Source organism: Porites lutea, chromosome 3, assembly GCF_958299795.1.
Source record: "Porites lutea chromosome 3, jaPorLute2.1, whole genome shotgun sequence".
Lineage (NCBI taxonomy): Eukaryota > Metazoa > Cnidaria > Anthozoa > Scleractinia > Poritidae > Porites > Porites lutea.
The window spans coordinates 9329567-9347190 of NC_133203.1; the positions used below are offsets into that span (position 1 = coordinate 9329567).

General features: G+C 37.2%; 1 protein-coding gene across 3 annotated transcripts in view; it reads left to right on the forward strand.

The window, feature by feature from the left end:
- LOC140930396 (serine/threonine-protein kinase tousled-like 1) overlaps positions 1-17624 on the forward strand; it is a 109804-nt gene that overhangs the window by 83362 nt on the left and 8818 nt on the right. Inside the window, exons 1-21 of one of the 3 annotated variants that reach the window (XM_073380080.1) lie at positions 2417-2626; positions 2747-2871; positions 4940-5008; positions 5753-5828; positions 6255-6307; positions 6456-6515; positions 7051-7173; positions 8271-8297; positions 8483-8557; positions 8840-8878; positions 9764-9835; positions 10395-10471; positions 10773-10832; positions 11525-11613; positions 12514-12586; positions 13389-13455; positions 14803-14900; positions 15336-15417; positions 15962-16053; positions 16193-16238; positions 17265-17308. In XM_073380080.1, the coding sequence (XP_073236181.1) occupies positions 2530-2626; positions 2747-2871; positions 4940-5008; positions 5753-5828; positions 6255-6307; positions 6456-6515; positions 7051-7173; positions 8271-8297; positions 8483-8557; positions 8840-8878; positions 9764-9835; positions 10395-10471; positions 10773-10832; positions 11525-11613; positions 12514-12586; positions 13389-13455; positions 14803-14900; positions 15336-15417; positions 15962-16053; positions 16193-16238; positions 17265-17308 (1544 nt within the window). In that variant the 5' untranslated portion in view covers positions 2417-2529. Of the gene's footprint in view, positions 1-2416; positions 2627-2746; positions 2872-4939; positions 5009-5752; positions 5829-6254; positions 6308-6455; positions 6516-7050; positions 7174-8270; positions 8298-8482; positions 8558-8839; positions 8879-9763; positions 9836-10394; positions 10472-10772; positions 10833-11524; positions 11614-12513; positions 12587-13388; positions 13456-14802; positions 14901-15335; positions 15418-15961; positions 16054-16192; positions 16239-17264; positions 17309-17624 lie in introns of those variants that run through there. The other 2 variants (XM_073380082.1, XM_073380081.1) reach the window with 2 other exon arrangements.

Here is a 17624-nt window from a genome sequence, read left to right on the forward strand (position 1 = left end):
TTCACCGCCCAACATTTATCCGCCCTGTTATAAACTCACTCCGCTCGGCGCTTCGCGCCTCGCTTCGCTCTGAAAAAATGAATAGAAGTGTTTTAGCGATTTGAGCTGTATACTTTCTTGTAGTGTTCTTTGAGAATAAAACTAGTAAAAACCGGTCATCTTTGGAGACTGGCCTACAGACCACTTGATACAAGTGCCCAATCTAGGGCTCTTCTCCAGAGCCTTCACTAAGATCTTATGACTGTTAACTGTGTTGTTGGAACCCGATGGGGGGTAATCCGAATTTGAATCGAAGTGACAGGGATGATCGAATGGGGGCAAAAATCAGCCAAACAAATACCTAGAGCTTCAAACGAAACCCCAAAATATCCCTGGACCAAAATTTAACCCCCAAAAAATCCGATGCTGAATTTCCGAGCCATAAAATTTCCAGAGGAACTACGCAGCCGGGATACGCAGGAACTGCACGAATCTTTTGATTGTTTTGAATACCCAAAACAATTCCGTACTTAAATCAACTAAAAACAACAAAATTTTCCCACCCAAAAAAATCCTTCGATCATCCCTTTCACCGGGTGATAGGCTCCTGCTGTCACTTGAAATCCCGAGTATCCCCTGTGGGGTTAGAACCTCGGGCAAAAGGGTCTCATATATTTCTCCGTTTGTGCCTAAAGAAAAGAAATAACTGAAGGATACAGGCGTCTCAGTCTATGCACAAATGAACCTGGTGCACACTGGAAACGCACTTTTTAATAATAACTTTAATACTTTCCAAGTTTCAGTTGGTTTTTCAAACTGAGTAAAGGCAGGATGGCTCCCGGGGGGTGGATTCCGCATATGAAAGCGGTGGGGATGCTCGTCGTCTCGCTTAGGGGTGTAAATTTCGGATTTTTGTCGCACTTAGGGTGTTTTGGAAAAACGCCATCATATTTAGGCGTGAAGGTCTTGTTTAGGGTTGCACGCGAAAAAATATAAATATATATATATATGGGCCGCGTCACGCGAAAAGGGCCCGGACGACATGACACGTGATTTAGAGAAATTTGCATTTGAAAACAACTGCTCAAAATGGCGTGAGATTTGGGTTCCTCGCGAAGGTGTTCAGTTAATGGCGAAAACTTTCTTTCAAAAGGATTTGGGATGCCTAAGAAGCAGTCAGACGTTCTATTTAGAACCTAGGTATTTATTTTTCATTCATACATAGGAGATCGATGGTGTATTTTATGACTAATTTTGTTGATTAAAGCGAGTTTCATTAACTGAGTCTTGGCGGGACTCTATACGTGTGTCTTCTATTGTTTTATCGAAAGATTGTTGCTTTGCTGCCCCGTTTTTGCTGGTTTATTCTTACGTTTCTTTGTCTTGACACAATTGAGAGTTTTTCTTTGTTCCGCTATTGATCCGCACAGGAAAAAATAGCAGATTCCCATTTTTAGATATTTTAGGGTATTTAAAGAATACCCACCAAAATCCCAAATTTGGAAGAGTGAGACAAATCCCAATCAGGGAACTTGGTTGGGAATTCCCTGGTTGGGACTTGTCTCACTTTGCCTAATTTGGGATTTTTATGGGTATTCTTTAAATACCCTAAAATATCCAAAAATGGGAATCCGTTATTTTTTCCTGTGGGCCGGAGCTTCACGAAGTTATGGATGAGTTGTTAGAAAGCGTTTATGGCGAGGAAATTTTAAGTCAACAAAGTCAACTTTCGGTAGTTGCACTGGCTAGTGATGAAGACGACAAATGTGACAGCGATAATGAAGCTTTTATTGTATTGTATTTTATTGTATTGGCCGCCATGTTGGAGGGCATACTCTTGCCCTCCAACATGGCGGCCAAAACTACTTTTTGCTTATATCTTGTTAAACGGTTGATAGTTACGCTCAGATGTCCTGTAAACGTTACCACATCATCTTTTCAACATTTTCCTTGAAGTTTAAGTGCAAAATTTGTGTTCGGAAAGAGGTAGTTCATAATTTTAAAAATAACGAGCTACGAACGACGAGCTACGAACTTACTCATTTTAAGAAAATGGTGCGGGCTTGAAAAGCCAAATCACTATTATTTTGTTTAAGATATGACCTACTAATCGTTTTTCGAAGGCAAAATCATATAACTTTTATTTTCATAAAAACGATGTCACGTGACCCCTGAGTGCAAATGGCCTAATTTCCGACGAGCATCCCCACCACTTTCAACTTTTCCATTTGTTCTTTCTTGGTTAGCTGTGGGGCGACGCCTAAACTTCTCATGTCAACGCAAGCAACCTTCTATCAGTCGGGTCTAAAAATTATTTCCCTACTGTCTCTCTCCCCTCCACTGTCCCCTCCCCTGTCTCCCCTTTCCCCTACCCGCTCCTGAACCCGCTCCTCAGCTAGTAGCAAAGTCTTGGTAACCAGGCTTAGCGTTTCTCGAGAACTGCCAGACGTGCATGCAAAACATGAAATATTGAAATGAGTTCTGCGAGGAATTCGAACTGTTAGACCATGCGTTTTCCATCTGGATCAGCCTCAGACGATGTCTTGAAATATGGTGGAGCCTACTGGCTCGGAAAAAGCTAGCAGCATTGTATTTCAGTTGCATCTGGAAGGAAGTGAAACTTCGCAGATGAGTCAGAGAAATTCAAGTAAGCCCATCTGCGTGTTCTGGCCTGCTTGTCGTGTCACACTTCGAAACTAAACTGTTATTGGCATTGCTTCGGTTGTACATATTCCTACCGAAAATGCTTTCCATTGTATTGTTTCAGTGGCAACAGCAAATGAATCGCGGAACGGCGAGGGAGAAATACTTACCGATATACAGTTTTCGCGCCTTGAAGCACTCGACCCACAGAAACGTGAACTCCTAGAGGCGAGATTTCACACTCCTCGGGTGCGTGAAAATAAATTAACCTTAAATGTTTCATGGTGGACATTTGCCTCGTGGTTTTGAATTAGGTATTTCAGAACTGCTTTTCTCTGATTATAAATGGACGCCATTTTGTTTGCTTCTAGTCATTGATTTATATCTTGGCATGGTTGTTATAAGCTTCAGTAATAAGGTTTATATTTTTATTAGTATTTCTTTTTATATGCATCTTGCAATTTATGCAATGTATATTAATTTTAGGGGAGTGCCTGGCAGCTTATAAAGAAACCAGATTGGGAGGCATGAGGGGTGGGGAGGGTAGCCTGACAACTCAAAGAGATGTGAGCAGAAAAAACCAAAAACAAAGCGAGGGTCGGGTAGGGGTGAGAGCGAGGGAACACCTGTAAGACTTTTTAACAAAAGCTCGTTCCGCTATATCAGATTCTGGTATACCCTATGATTAGTCTATTTTGACAGCTCTTGTCAGCACAAAGAGGTTCATTGCATTGATTGGAAATGTGATGCTCTAGCAATTATTAGGTTACAGATCAGGTTATCTTGGAAGTGTGGTGAAGTGATTCGAAATAAGCAACACGGTTAATGTGGAATATCATCCATGAAGAACAGGAGAAATTGTTCTGAGGCTGGATCTTGTCAAGAGAAAGCAGGGCTCCCAAATTTTACCATTTTTATTGGCTTTTAAGCAAGGTCTTTCCTTTCAGATCTCTTCAGGAATATTAAAAATGCACATGAACCATCTTTTGATATGAGTCTTTGTTTAGCCTGCGAATACAGCCGTTTCACTTTGGCCTTGTTCTTTTCCACTGGGGATGTTTTGTTTGAAAACAGTCATATTTTTTTAAAATTCAGTAAACCGTGCAGTATGTCACTTGTTGCTTGATTGACAACTTTTAACACTGGAAACTACATTCAGATTCTCAGCCGACAAAGTGGGTGGAATGACCTTTTGAAAACAAATCTCACAGGTGTTCCCGAGCTCATCTCTCCCTTTTCTCCCTCTTTTCCTTCTAGTTATTTTTTTCTCGCTCTCTTCCATTGCACCGCACTTGACTGTCCGAATGGGGTTACCCAATACTGCAATACTGTAAGAAAAAGTGGCAAATACTGAAATACCATGTAGAAAATCGGCGAAGTACCGATACCACATTTATGATCGGTCACCTCGCGTGTCTAGTTATTGCAAGCATGTTATGCACCAGTAATCAACCTTATCCCTTGCGAGAAAACGTGTGAAGACCTTGTATTGGTTGGTATAAGTATCTAAAAGCCTGATCATTGGATGGTCTTGGATGCCATACCAATTTCATCATAGATTAACTGTCAGAAATTTTGTAATCATTTACCATTAAGTCTAAAGTTTTCAAAATATTGACCTGCATTAGACAGGAGAGTGCAAATGAACAGTACTGCAATACTGTTAAAGATCTCCTTTTACCGATTACCATCACTGGCCAAAAGGATGAAAAACCGCATACTGCAGGGCGAGATGATACCAAAATAATGCTTGAAAAAAGCTCAATACCGCAATACCATAAACCCCCATGTCCCCCTCGGTGGGGGGTAGGGCCGTGGTTGCAAGGGGGAAAAAGAGATACACTGTAGGAGGACTGGAAAGAGGAAAATAGGGGGTTTTTCCCTCCCTAACAGTCGCCCTGTTTGAGTTAGACCCACTGATCTGTTTATATCATGATTATGGTTAGGCACAGCCTGCAGACACGGACGTTTTTCCGGTTGTCGTTTCTCTCCACTGGAAAAGTAACTTACGTTACTTTTCAGATGGAGAGAAGTGACGACCAGAAATACATCTGTGTCTGCAGGCCTGATGATAGTGATTAAAGTTAAGCACTGACAATAGTGATTAGGGTTATTAAGATCTGACTTATAATGGTTAGTTTGTCTTTACCAATAGGGCATACTTTTAATTAATAAGAAAGATGTTGCTTTCATCACTGTGTCATCAGGTCACTTCTTCTTCACACACTGTATTTTTACCAAGTTTGTCTACCACAAAATTGTTTTTGTTATTAATTTCTTGTAATGATGAGGTTATGTTTTGCTTTTTATTCCTCAGAGTATAAATCAAGATTCTCAGCATAGTAATGCAAGTATTTCCTCAACTGGAAGCGATAAAGAGTTGGAGGTATACAAGAAGTCATGCAATCATCTAAGCAGCCACTGTCAATAATTCCTAATACAGTCTTCAGCAAAGACATTTTTGAACAACACATCATCCAGAAGTGGGCATTTTGCATCTTTGGGTTGGGGTTTTACCTAATTTTGGCAGATCCTCTCTATAAGAGCTAAGACACTTTCCAGTAGCAATGACAATTCCATAGTGTTGTAAAAGGGAATTCAAAGGACCCACTTGTAACTTCCAGTTGACATGCCTCTCAAAAAAACATCTTTGCTCAAGCTCTATGATGAATTTTCTCCATGCTGATTCAATTAAAATGAGCAATTTTCATTTCATAATTCAAAAGAGTCATTCAATAATGACATCCTTTGGACATAATTAATTATTTTTATGATGCTTATAGTCTAGGTTTCAGTTTATTGTGGGGGTCATACACATACAACACAAGCTACTAGGATTGCCATAGACTGTAAGGATTATGTTCATTCTCATGATAGACCAATTTCAATGTATTAAAATTAATATTTTGTGCTTGGCTTGGTTATTTGCTATTCTTTTGTTTTCTCTCCCCAAGCGTAGAAGCCAAGTATGAATTTTACACAGTAACATATCGAAATTGGTCTATTACTGGACAGTTTTCACATTATTTGATGCATGGCAGTCTTTTATGAGACCCATTTTACATAATCAGAAAACGTATTGCCATAATAAGTCAACAAACTGTTGTACATTGTATAATCTTCTTATTAGAGCATCACACCCAGTCAGAGAAGTGAAAAGCACTCGGGACGAAAACGAAAAGCAGCCCAGGATGGAGACTCTCCAAGTATTGATAATAATTTGATAACATTTATTCATAGATGCAATGATTCTGATCCTGAGTACTTTAAAAGCTTTGGAATTCTACCAGTGACTATAGTGATTAATAAACAATGAGAACAACGTAACTACATACAGTTGTCAAAACAAGTATTGTTTATAATTAGAATAAATAGACTGCTCTGTACAGAGCTTGCATTATATTTTTGATAACTCAAGTCGAGTTACATGTGTACAGTACAGTGGCTGTATGTATAATTTATATATCACTGAAAGGTTTTATCACAGGCAAGTTAACAAATGGTGCCCCATAACTACATGTACATTTAGGATGATTTGAAATTCACGTTATTGTACCCCATCAATAATCATAACTTAAGTTGGTAATTTTTTTACATAATGTTTTTAAAATCATTTTGTTTTTTTTTTTAAGGTGTTCTGAGTAAGAGTGGACGCTCTGAAGCAAAAATTACAGAGTACTTTAAGGTATACTTTCTTTTCAAAAATAATTTCACAATGGATGTCAGTGTCTTTTTAGTTCTTACTTTAATGTACATGTAATAACACTCAGTACAATTAAGTTTTCTTCAGAGAAACTTCTCTAACTCTCCTTTTTTTTGTTTTTCTGTTACAGAATGATGCTTCTGCTTCACGCAAAAGCCCTTTGAATCTAATGCCATCATTTACATCCCAGGTAACAATTTTGCATGTGCATGAGTACGACATAAAAATCTCTAATTTTTTTGTTTTATGGAAAACGTAAAAAAGCGGCAATAAAATTCTTTCTTTTTCTGAACGTGAATAATGGTTCTTAGAAATTGAATTCCAGGAGAGTTTGCCTACATTAATGGCAAAGCAAGTGAGTTGGAATAATTGCGATGAAGAGTAAAAGAATGTGAATTTACTTTTGGTCAACATTTTTGCTGCTGTTCCCATCCCTGGATCTTAACCCTTTAAGCCTCAATATCCAGATACAAATTCTCCAAACTGATCTCCATACATTTCCTTACAGAATTAGTTGAGAGAATTTGATAAAAGATCAAGGTGTTTTCCCTTTGGTGATCATTTTATTAATTCTCATAACTTTATCTCTTGACAATGTATGGATAATTATTATTATTAGGAGAAAATTGTTGTTGGTCACTATTAGCACTTAAAGGGTCAACAAAGATTCCTAATGAGTTTTAGGGATGGTTTATTGCTGGCAACTCCTTTATTTTGCATTTCAGTTTCAGGCAGACAGTAGTTCCACTTTACCGTATCCACTAAAAGCTCCGCTGGCTCCTGAACTGGAATCAGATGGCTCTGATGGTGTTGATTCAGCTGGAATATTTGTTCATGAGTCAACACAGGTTCGTTATTTATGTTTTTAATATTGGAGATTTTGCTACATGTTGTAACTCAGTAATTCACTCTGTGCATGATTATCAAAGTTGCACTACAATGCCTTCAAAACCTAAAAATGTGAGTAGAAATGTCATTACAAGTCAGAATGGACAAACAAAACGCAGCAAATGGTAAAATCCAATTTTCACAATAAAAGGGATAAGTGCCCTTTGGCAAAAATGTTCCCTTTTGAAGCCATTCTTGTAAGTTACTCTATTAAGATCATGACTCTTTCCTATCAAAACTACAACTTCACTCTTACAGTCGAAGGTATGATTTATGAATGTTAAATTGGTGGTTGAATTAAGCACATGTATATGGAATGTATTTCATTTGTGCCTCTCGTGTGAGATTTTGCTTGTACCAGCAAAACAATGATCATGATGATAATGAAAAATTATAATACAGTGATTTTGTTACATGTACCTCTTCGTCTTGCATCCTTGATGCATAAAAATCCCCCAAAATGCACAAACGGATATGGCAGAGTCCCATGTAGGACGCAAAGATCAATTGATCGATCTGACGATGTTTATTGTAGGATATTCTGTTCATATGATTTCTGTGGCTATTCTTGTGGCCATTGTTGAATGATGCATAATTCCTAGAGACTTTGTTGTGCTTTACAAAAGAATATCCTTTATCCACCTGGTCACATAAAGGGCCAAGCATTATTTTTCAAGTTAGGACTTACTGTTTTTTGAACTGGGACTCAGTGGTTCTGGACTGGGACTCAAAATTTTTCACAAGATGAGTCCCAGGACTCACTATACATGTAACTATTTGTAGCAACATCACTGATAAAATTAAATTAGTGTTACAGTAATAATTTTGTTGATTACAACATGTAAAAGGTTAATGATGATATTGGTCTTGGTATCAATTATTATCATCATCATCATCATCCTTTGACTGCCGAAGTGGACAGGACATTCATAGAGATTTCTTCCCAAACGCCAAGATTTGCCATTGCTGTACACAGGTCCCTGGTATCAGTTATACTAAGGATGATGATGATGATGTATAGTTGTTTATAATAATTTAATTTGTCTTTTTTTTGCAGACAATATTGACAACTGAAAGTCTTCGGGTTAGTTTTTTCTTTTTTATTATCATTTACATGACTGATTGCTAAGTTTACTATAATTTAGGGTTAGGATCAGTTCAGCTCATTGTAATCAGAAAACAGATTAAATTAAGACAGTAGTGAAAGGACTACTTGCCAAGTTCTAAAAGCTTACAATGGTATTTGTTAATGTTATTTTTTTCCTGTAGGAAATGGAGGCCTTTTTGTCAACAGGGGTGGCCTCTTCCCAACAAAAGGAAAGCAAGATTGAAGAGCTTAAAGGGGTAACCTGAATTGTGAAATTTTATTATTATGTTATAAATTATATTATATTATATTTCACTTATTGATTTTGCTCTTCTTACTTGACCCTCTGACATATACATGTACAGGTGTATTGAAGTACATAATTATAGTACGATGTATTTTTACACTTCCCACCTTCCAAGACTTACATTGTATTTACAGCTGTACATGATAATATCAGCAAGCAGTCCTGCTTTATACAATGTACAGGTTTCTTTTATTTTGTTACAGATGATTTACTTTGTTTTGTTTTTCTTAAGCTTGTTGAAGACTACAAAAAACAAGTTGAAGCGCAACAGGTGAGCGGTTAGATAAAATATGAGTGGCAGATTGGTTTCACGATTAACAAAAGCATTATACATCTCACTTTGACTTTGAAGATGACTACTGCACAGGTTAATAAACCATCCTGGATCAGTCCACACCAAGTCATGATTGATTAAAATACAGTCTATCATTTACATGTAGATTAGTGAAGAATAATGAGAGGGAGGGTAGGGGGGCTTAAAAGAGACGGGGGAAGGTGTTATTAATTTTCTTCCCCTGAAAAGGGGGGCTTATTAGAGAGGGGGGCAGGCTTAATAGCCATGGGAAGGGACAGACGGCATGCCTGAATAATTATCGGAGGGAACTCTTTCCAATGAGCTGCGAAAGCAACCCCAATAAATCTCAAACAAGTATTTGGAATATTGAAATATTACTTGTTCCAAAAACAGAATGCTACAAAGATTTGACTTTGTAGAGGGGAGCATAAAAGCGGAACTCTCTACCTCAGAACTTGAAATCAGTTCAATCTAAGAGCATTTTTAAAAGGAACCTGTTGGTGGCTGTCAAATTGTCACCAAATCCATAAATTTCCTTTTATTCAGATTCTAAGTATTTTTAATTACCGGCAGGTAGAGATTAATTTTGTAAACCTAATTTTTGTACTTTAATGGCCTCTCTAAATAGACCTTTACATACAATACAGGTTTCTTGTAAAGAAGTTTTAAATTTATCAAAACTACCAGAACTTTTTATCAGTTTTACAAGACATTATTATCAGTGATGGTGTTCAGTACAAAATAATTATAACACTTATTTAGGCCAGCCAAAAAGTATACATGATTGGGTATTTTTTTGGTCACATTATATTTGTGGTTACTGAAAAGTCTACTACTCTGTTTATCATTCTCAACCTCTAGAAAGCTGTTGCCAAAGCAAAAGAAAGCCTTGAGAAATGTTTAGCCATCAACAAGAAACTACTTATAACATCTGTAAGTCATCAATACAGAGAAACTTGTATTACATGCAAGAGGACACTGTATTAAGCAGACACCCTCTATTAAGCAGACAGTAGCCGAAGTCCCCAAATGCGAAAGATTGCTACCCACAAATTTCTCGATTTTTACGTTAAAAAACGTGACTTGGTGAACTTATTTGATTAGTTTCACAGTACAGTATTGTTTTCTATTTCGTTTTGTTTGTATAGAGCTTGTTGCACTCATCTGAGTTAAATCTTCAAATTTGAGTTGCCATCTATGTTTATGGTACTATATTGGTCCTCTTTAATAAAGAAATTCATGCAAATGTATATTGTCATAGTCTCTGGGAGTATTCTAAAACGTTTCCACTGTTTATTTGAATGGCATTTGACACCTCATATGACGTTATCTATCGAAACCTGTATTAGGCGGACATCCTGTACAGCATTCCCCAATTTTGTCCACTTAATACAGGTTTCACTGTATTTACACTGTATATTCAGTAGAGGCTTTTGCAGTGACAATAATATTATGTTATTAACCCTGTCCCATGTTTTTTTTTTACAAACAGTCCACTCTTGAAAAAAAGGCTGGGAGAGAAAGATGTATGAAGAACAGACTGCGGCTTGGACAGTTTGTTCCTGTCAGGTAACAATTAATTAATTTTTACAGTAGTAAAATCTTACCTTGAGTAAGGGTGGCGCAGTGGTGAGCGCACTCGCCTCCCACCAATGTCACCTGGGTTCCAGTCCTGGTGTTGAAATCACATGTGGGTCGAGTTTGTTCAATGGTTCTCTCCCATGCTCCCAGAGGTTTTTCTCTGGATACTAAAGAACTCCTAAGTGTTACATGGGTAAACAAATTACAATTATCAATACAGTTACAGTTTTCAGCCAGTTGAAGATCTTTGCAGATTGAAAGTGACTTATGTTTAACTTTCCTTTTACAGGCAAGGAGTATCATTTGTGGAAACATGGGTTGAGGGACATGCCTTCAAGGAACTTGCTGCGTAATAACCTTATTGTTTTCTTTATTTATTTCTTTTTGCTATTTTTTATAGAAGGAAACAATGTCACTGTTCACATAAAGGCTCAAACTAACTATTCTTCAAATTCACAAAAGAAACAGCTGTTAAATAGTAAAATATGCTGATAACAATGGTCCCCCTTGGAAAGGGATGAGCATCCATAAAATCCAGTTTTTGAGTTGCAGAATAAATTAATGTCTCATTTTCATCACTTATTATGAGCCTGTCCATTTCCTGATCAGTGGAATCGGTGTACTAAAGAAATATAGAATTAAAAAATTGTAAATAAAAATGCATTTTGTTCAAATTCCAGAATTATTTTGCAGAGGTTCTAGTGGTAATGTATACTTTCATTTAACAAAATAAAATTAATAATTTAAAGGTTATGGGCACTTCAAGATTACACCATTTCAACAAAGCCCATGTAATTGCATTATACTTGTAATTTTTCTTTGTAATGTTTTTTATTGCTGTAGCTCAAAATGAAATTCAGGTGTAAACTCTGTCAACATAGTGTGGTTAACAAATAGTATGTCTTTTTCAATAAGCTAATACACACAACTTCACATCAAAATGTTGTATTATAAAAAGGGTTGATTGTCCAAAGGAAACATAAAGGATATAATTATTTGTTAATTATGTATTTTACTTACATGTATTTATGTATGTCTTAGGCAACAAGAGAGAATAAATCAACAAAGGGAAGAGTTAGAAAAACAAAAGAAAACTTTGGCCAAGAAAAAGCCACCCTCTAACGCTTCAAGTGAGTCATTCATTTGATTCAAATATCACAATAAGCACAGGGTGTTAGTTGAAGGACAATCAAGTTCAACTCGATAATCAAGGAGGCACAAGGGGTGGTGGTGTGGAGGGCAGGGTTACTCTGACTTTGATCCCCCCTCCCTTGTCACTGGTCAGCTAACAGTACAATACACAAAATGTTTACTAGAGTGGAACCTTGATTTAACTAACCTCTATTAATTTTAATGAATTCCTTGGTATAATGAATGATTTTCTTCAGCTCAGCCAAAATTACAAAAAAATGTATGGAAAAAAACCTCAATATAATGAACCTTGTTTTAATGTAAAATTATCCTCGTTGTAACTAACACAATCCATATACACAAACTTAAAATATACCTCATGTGACCAAAAGATAGCTAAAAATGAATGCGAAACAGACCAACGAGGATAAAATTTATGTGTACAGTAGTTTGAAGCAGTTTGATTGGCCTGTTCTTGTGTTTCTAGTGCTGTTGCTATGTACAGCTCTGAACTAAGACTATAGCTTCTTATACAAATTTACTGTTATTGTTTATTACAGAAATTGTTCAGATCTGGAAATGCTGGGCATTGGAAATTAATCATTAACTACACGTCAATATAATGAACATTTTGCTTGTTTTGCCAAAACTTTGTGAAATCGAGGTTTTCAATATAACGAGGCCCTCGATATAACAAGCAAATTTTCCCAGTCCCTTGGCACCTCATGGAATTGAGGTTCCACTGTATGAGGCTGCAAATGCAGAGATTTGTATGAAATTGTTTTCTTGGACCTAATCCTCATTTATTGTGTATGCACGATGGAATAGAATCCCGGGAAGGTCTTGTTTGAAATTATTTGATAATTCTAATTATTAATTAATATTTCTTTTATTTCCAGGTACAAAAGAAAAAAAGCTTCCAAGGACAAGCAGTGGAGAGAGTGATCAGTTTGCAAGACCAGGCTCACCAGTGTATGTACTTGACCAATTACATGTATTAGAACATGGAAAAAAGAAAAACAATCTCTATTTACCCTACACTGTAGCAGGACAGAGCAATTAAATCAGTGCAATAAATAATTCAAATAATATAAACAAGGTTAAGAACCCAATTAGCAAGTGGCAAACCTGATGGCTATGTATTGTACAGTACAAGTGTGTTTGGGGAGTCAAGCTTGGGCTTTGGAGAAGCAAATCCAGTCCAGTGCTTGGAATGAAGCCAAAAATCTGATCAACTCAAACCTAAGACTGCCTCGTTTCTTTCCTAGTTGTAGTTTAAATCAAGAAAAACTCAAGGTTCCTACAAAGACAGTCTTGAATTCTTGAAAAAACTCTCTTACGTGTGCATGTCTGCATTGCACCATGTTTACTGTACATTTGCTGTGCATCACGAAAAAAGCTTGGTTCTTGCCTTTTTCAGGGTCTCTATTGATTACCTATTTGGTAACCTTGAGTTTGAAAAAATAAGCTATTGTTTTGGGAATAGTCTGGAAAAAGTCTTGAATTTTGGATCCAAAAATCTGTACCAACCCAGAGAACTGCATTTTAAAAAGTTGCTGTTACTTTCCTGCCACTATATTCAGGTGTGCTAAAGAGTATGCCAAGAATATGATTGCTCTTTTTCGCTTTTGGTATATTTATGGAGAACAGTTTGACAGAAGTAGCTACAATTTGAGTATTGACTTGATACTGGAAGAAATTCTCTTTGCATAAAAAATATATATTAATCTTCTCTAACAAAATAATTTTATGACTGTGTGTACTGTTAAAACAGCCTGTCACCAATGGAATACCATGAGAGAGAAGAAATTTTAAAACTCAGAGCTTTGGGTTTGAAAAAGGTATGTAGATTAATTAATTGACATGTATGAAAATTGTGTAGGATGATCACAATATTACAATAGCCCATTGTTCATCAAATATTATGGAATTGAATTTACACCTCTTGTGTGTTATCTCAGGGTACATTCTCATGGCACTGGACAAAATTTATTGTAAGGTACAAATCCACTCGTAAACTGGTGTTAACACTTTATTCGGACAATACCAACCAATCTGTACAAACAAGGATATATGTACTTCGGACAAGGATATATATTCGTTGTCAAGTGTTAAAACGTCGTTACCTCGTGTGTATCGCTCCAAATGATATCGAGTAACTTAGTACTACAAAAAAAAAAAACTCATCACGTGATCTAAAAGGGCGGGAAACAAGAAAACAGGGATTCCAGCTACAACATTAATTTTGACCAGCTGAAAGTGTAGGTATTCTGTTCACACAGAACCACCTTAACTGTCTAGCTGTTCAAAGTACCATGTGAACAGAGCAAAAATATTGTACAGTTCCATATGAACAAATTGGTCAGTCAAATTTTTCAGCTGGTCGAAAATTTTTCTGGTGCCATGTGAATGTCAGGTAGCCTTAGTTTACTGATAACAGGTTGCATGGCTTGAATTGCTTGTGAAAGCAGCTTTGTTAAGCTTGTTGTATTTCATGAGCCCAGACACCATGCTATAGAAGCAGCCCAGTTCTTTAATAATTGTGATATCCTGTTTTCTTGTTTTCACTGACAAGTGACATGTTATCACTTCAGCCAGGCTTTTCTGTGGCCTTTGGTTGCTTTGAAATACTGTGCAAACATGTATTCTTAATTTTTGGCCCTCTTGGAGCACCTGTGGTAGGAGGTTAGAAAAATTGACCAAAAAATGCAAAAGAAAAAAATAGCAAAAGTGTGGTACAGAAGGACTTTGTTAGCATGACAGTATACTTTTTATGACTTTCAATCAAGAGCATTATTATTTGACATCAGATTGTTTTCTGAACTGTATATTGGGAGCAGAGCTGCCAGCATGCATGTCGGGGTATCCTGCAAGCATCTTGGCAGCAGGGCAGTCGTCATTAGCTTGCCACCTAAATACTCACGCAATACCCCAAACAAGTGAGCTTGCTCACGGGCTACATAAAATTGTTATTACCTAATTAACCGTCATATGCTGGGGTTGCACTGACCACGCACTTACCACGAACAATGATAATGCTACGGATGTTTTATTTGAATGGATGCCTCAGAAAATCATTTTTGTTCTTGGACTCAAAAAAGTTGAACTGCGCACTTTTAGAAATAAAATAAATTGAACTTTTATGCGAACCAATCTCACAACACCTTGTTACCTTGAATTATCCCCAGGAGGAGACAGATGTTCAAACGGAATTAGAAAAATTAGACAGGGAAAGAATGCTGCATATACGAGAGTTAAAGAGGATACAAAATGAAGATAGCTCGAAGTAAGTCTCATTTTAGTGCGTGCAGCTTTATCGACTTTGATGTGCTGCTCCTGTTAAGTTAATGTAATTTGTATGCATCACAAAACTACTTTGACTGTAGCCTGGAGCCTGGCTTTAGCCAGGCATACAGTTTTTGGCCAAAAATTGTATGAACTGCTGCGAAAAAAAAAAACCTTCCTACTCAATTTTTTTCTCCTTTTACTGAGATTTTTCTCAAAAGCCCTTTTTTCTGTTTGTTTGCGTAAAAATTTAGGACTTTCCTGACTTTTCATGGAGGCAGTACAAGGTTATCACTTAGTGAAGCCTCATTACCTGATTTTGAGGCTACTGGCTAATTTTTCTAGGGTCCCCGGCTAGGTCATCCACAACTTTGATTACTGGTACATGTAGCTGTCTTTTCGCTAAACATCCCCTGCTACTGCATTCGCTTTTCAGATTTAAAGATCACCCCACTCTAAACAAGCGATATCTGTTATTGAATCTACTGGGCAAAGGAGGCTTCAGTGAAGTTTATAAGGTGAATTTTGAAGTTATGAATATATGAAAATCATATATGAGAACTTCTGGGTGAAGAATTATTTGAAAGAAGATCATCGCAGTTACAGACACAACTTTTACAGTTGCGAAAAGAAAGCCTGAAAAAAATTCAGGCTTGTACGGGATTCGAACCCTCGACCTCCGCGATAATGGTGCAGCGCTCTTACCAGTTGAGCTAACAAGCTAACCGGAATCCCATACAAGCCTGAAGAAGGTTAAGCCCTTTCCCGATAGCAAAATGATAAAACTTATTACATTTGATAACTTGTTCCCACCACTACGACATTTTCGCTGAAACTCGTAGTAGAATGATGACGGCTACCACGTTTTCCCGCCAGAGTAACTTTGGTTCACGCAAGAGTACTACTTAGTACTGAGAAAATCTCTAAAGATCTCTTATATCATAAGGGGAGATTAGATTCGTTTGATTGTTAGAGCTAAGAGGCCTTGGTTTAAACGGCTCAACGGGTGCTTTCATTCTTCGTTTTTATTTATCTTCCTTCTTATATTTTGAATTCTTTTAGGGTTATGATTTGTCAGAACACAGATATGTGGCCTGCAAAATACATCAACTCAGTAATGACTGGAAAGAAGACAGAAAAGCAAATTATATCAAGTACGTCTGCCTTTACTTTGTTTCACACTCTAGTTCCCAAACCTTTTTCTCATTGTCTTTTATTCTGTATTTACACCCCTTCTCTTATTCCTCTTTTCCCTTTGATCATGTCCACATCTTGTTTTTTCTCTTGTAACAGGCATGCGTTGCGGGAGTACAATATTCACAAGACTCTGGATCACCCTGTGAGTGGCTCTCTTGATTACCGCATTGACTATCAATACTGATTAGGGTTAAGCCCTGAGAATAGTGATTAGGGTCAAGCGTTAACTCGAAAAACGGTTAGCTTTTATTAAGGGTTAGGGTTGATGCTATATACTTCCAACTTAAAAGCACTTCTTCCCAGAAAATCCTTGGTAGTCTAGTGGTTTGGGTGGTAGACTGCAGATCCGATGCTCCGGCATCGAATCCTGCACGTGCCATCCTGAAATTTTATCCCCTAAACTACTGAAGAGACTAAAACTTTCATGAACATTTTATCGAGCAGAAATTTCGGGAGACAGAAATTTTACGTAAGAAAAGGGAAATGTCTTGTGAGAGCCACTGAGCGGGAAATGTCAGTTTAGAGTGCTACAGGTTAACAGAAGGCTAAGAGGACGAGATTTGACTGATAAAGTATTTTTTTTTCGCATATTCTAAAAAAAAGACACTCCGGAAAGGCTCATTCCAGAAAAGTTAACACGGTTATTTCATTCGAAGGAGGTTAATGAGCCCTCTCCTGATCGCAAAGTGACAAAACGTTTAATATTTAATGACTTGTTTCCGTTTCCGTTTCCATTCTTGCTAAAACCCGCAGCAGAATGACGGCAGCTATCATGTTTTCCCGCCAAATGACGCTGGTTCACACACGGGCACTGTTCAGTTTTGAGAAATTCTCGTTGCCGTTGTCGTCTTAAAAGGTCTTTAGGGAGTAACCGCAACGACAACCACGCCAGCAACTTCGAATTCAAACAACATTGAATTTAATGAGCAAAACAACAATTTTACATGTGAAGCAAATAGTTTGGTACATTTCTTTGACCTCCACTGCACGACTACGAAAACAATGCTTATGCAAAATTGTGGGAGCTAAACAAGGTGAATTATGGGTAATGTGGGTAAGACATTTGACTCTCACAATGCCCCTCTCCACCCAGGTGTATAAGTGGCAGACTCTAATCTTGCTTTACCACATGCACATGTGATACGTAACTGTTCTCTTTATCTTGTAGCGGATTGTCCATCTTTATGATGTCTTTGAGATTGGACAGCACTCGTAAGTATATGCTTTTTTTGCTAGAAAATAAATGCACTAACCAGTGCGAACATTTAGTCGTCAAAGTCTACTTAATACAAATACCTGCTTATCGGGAAAGGTGACAATGCATTTATGGGTCCCATTTATTGAAGTGTGAGAGTAAAAGAATAGTTGTTCCTGGTCACAATCGGCTTAGTTCTCGTGCGATAAATTCACCGACAGTAATGTAGTTATTGTTGTGTTTACTCTCTATTTAATGCCGTTGTATATGGTCATAATTATTGCCTATCACAGAAAAAAGTTGTCATCTCGTTACTTTTGTAAGAGGTTGTTT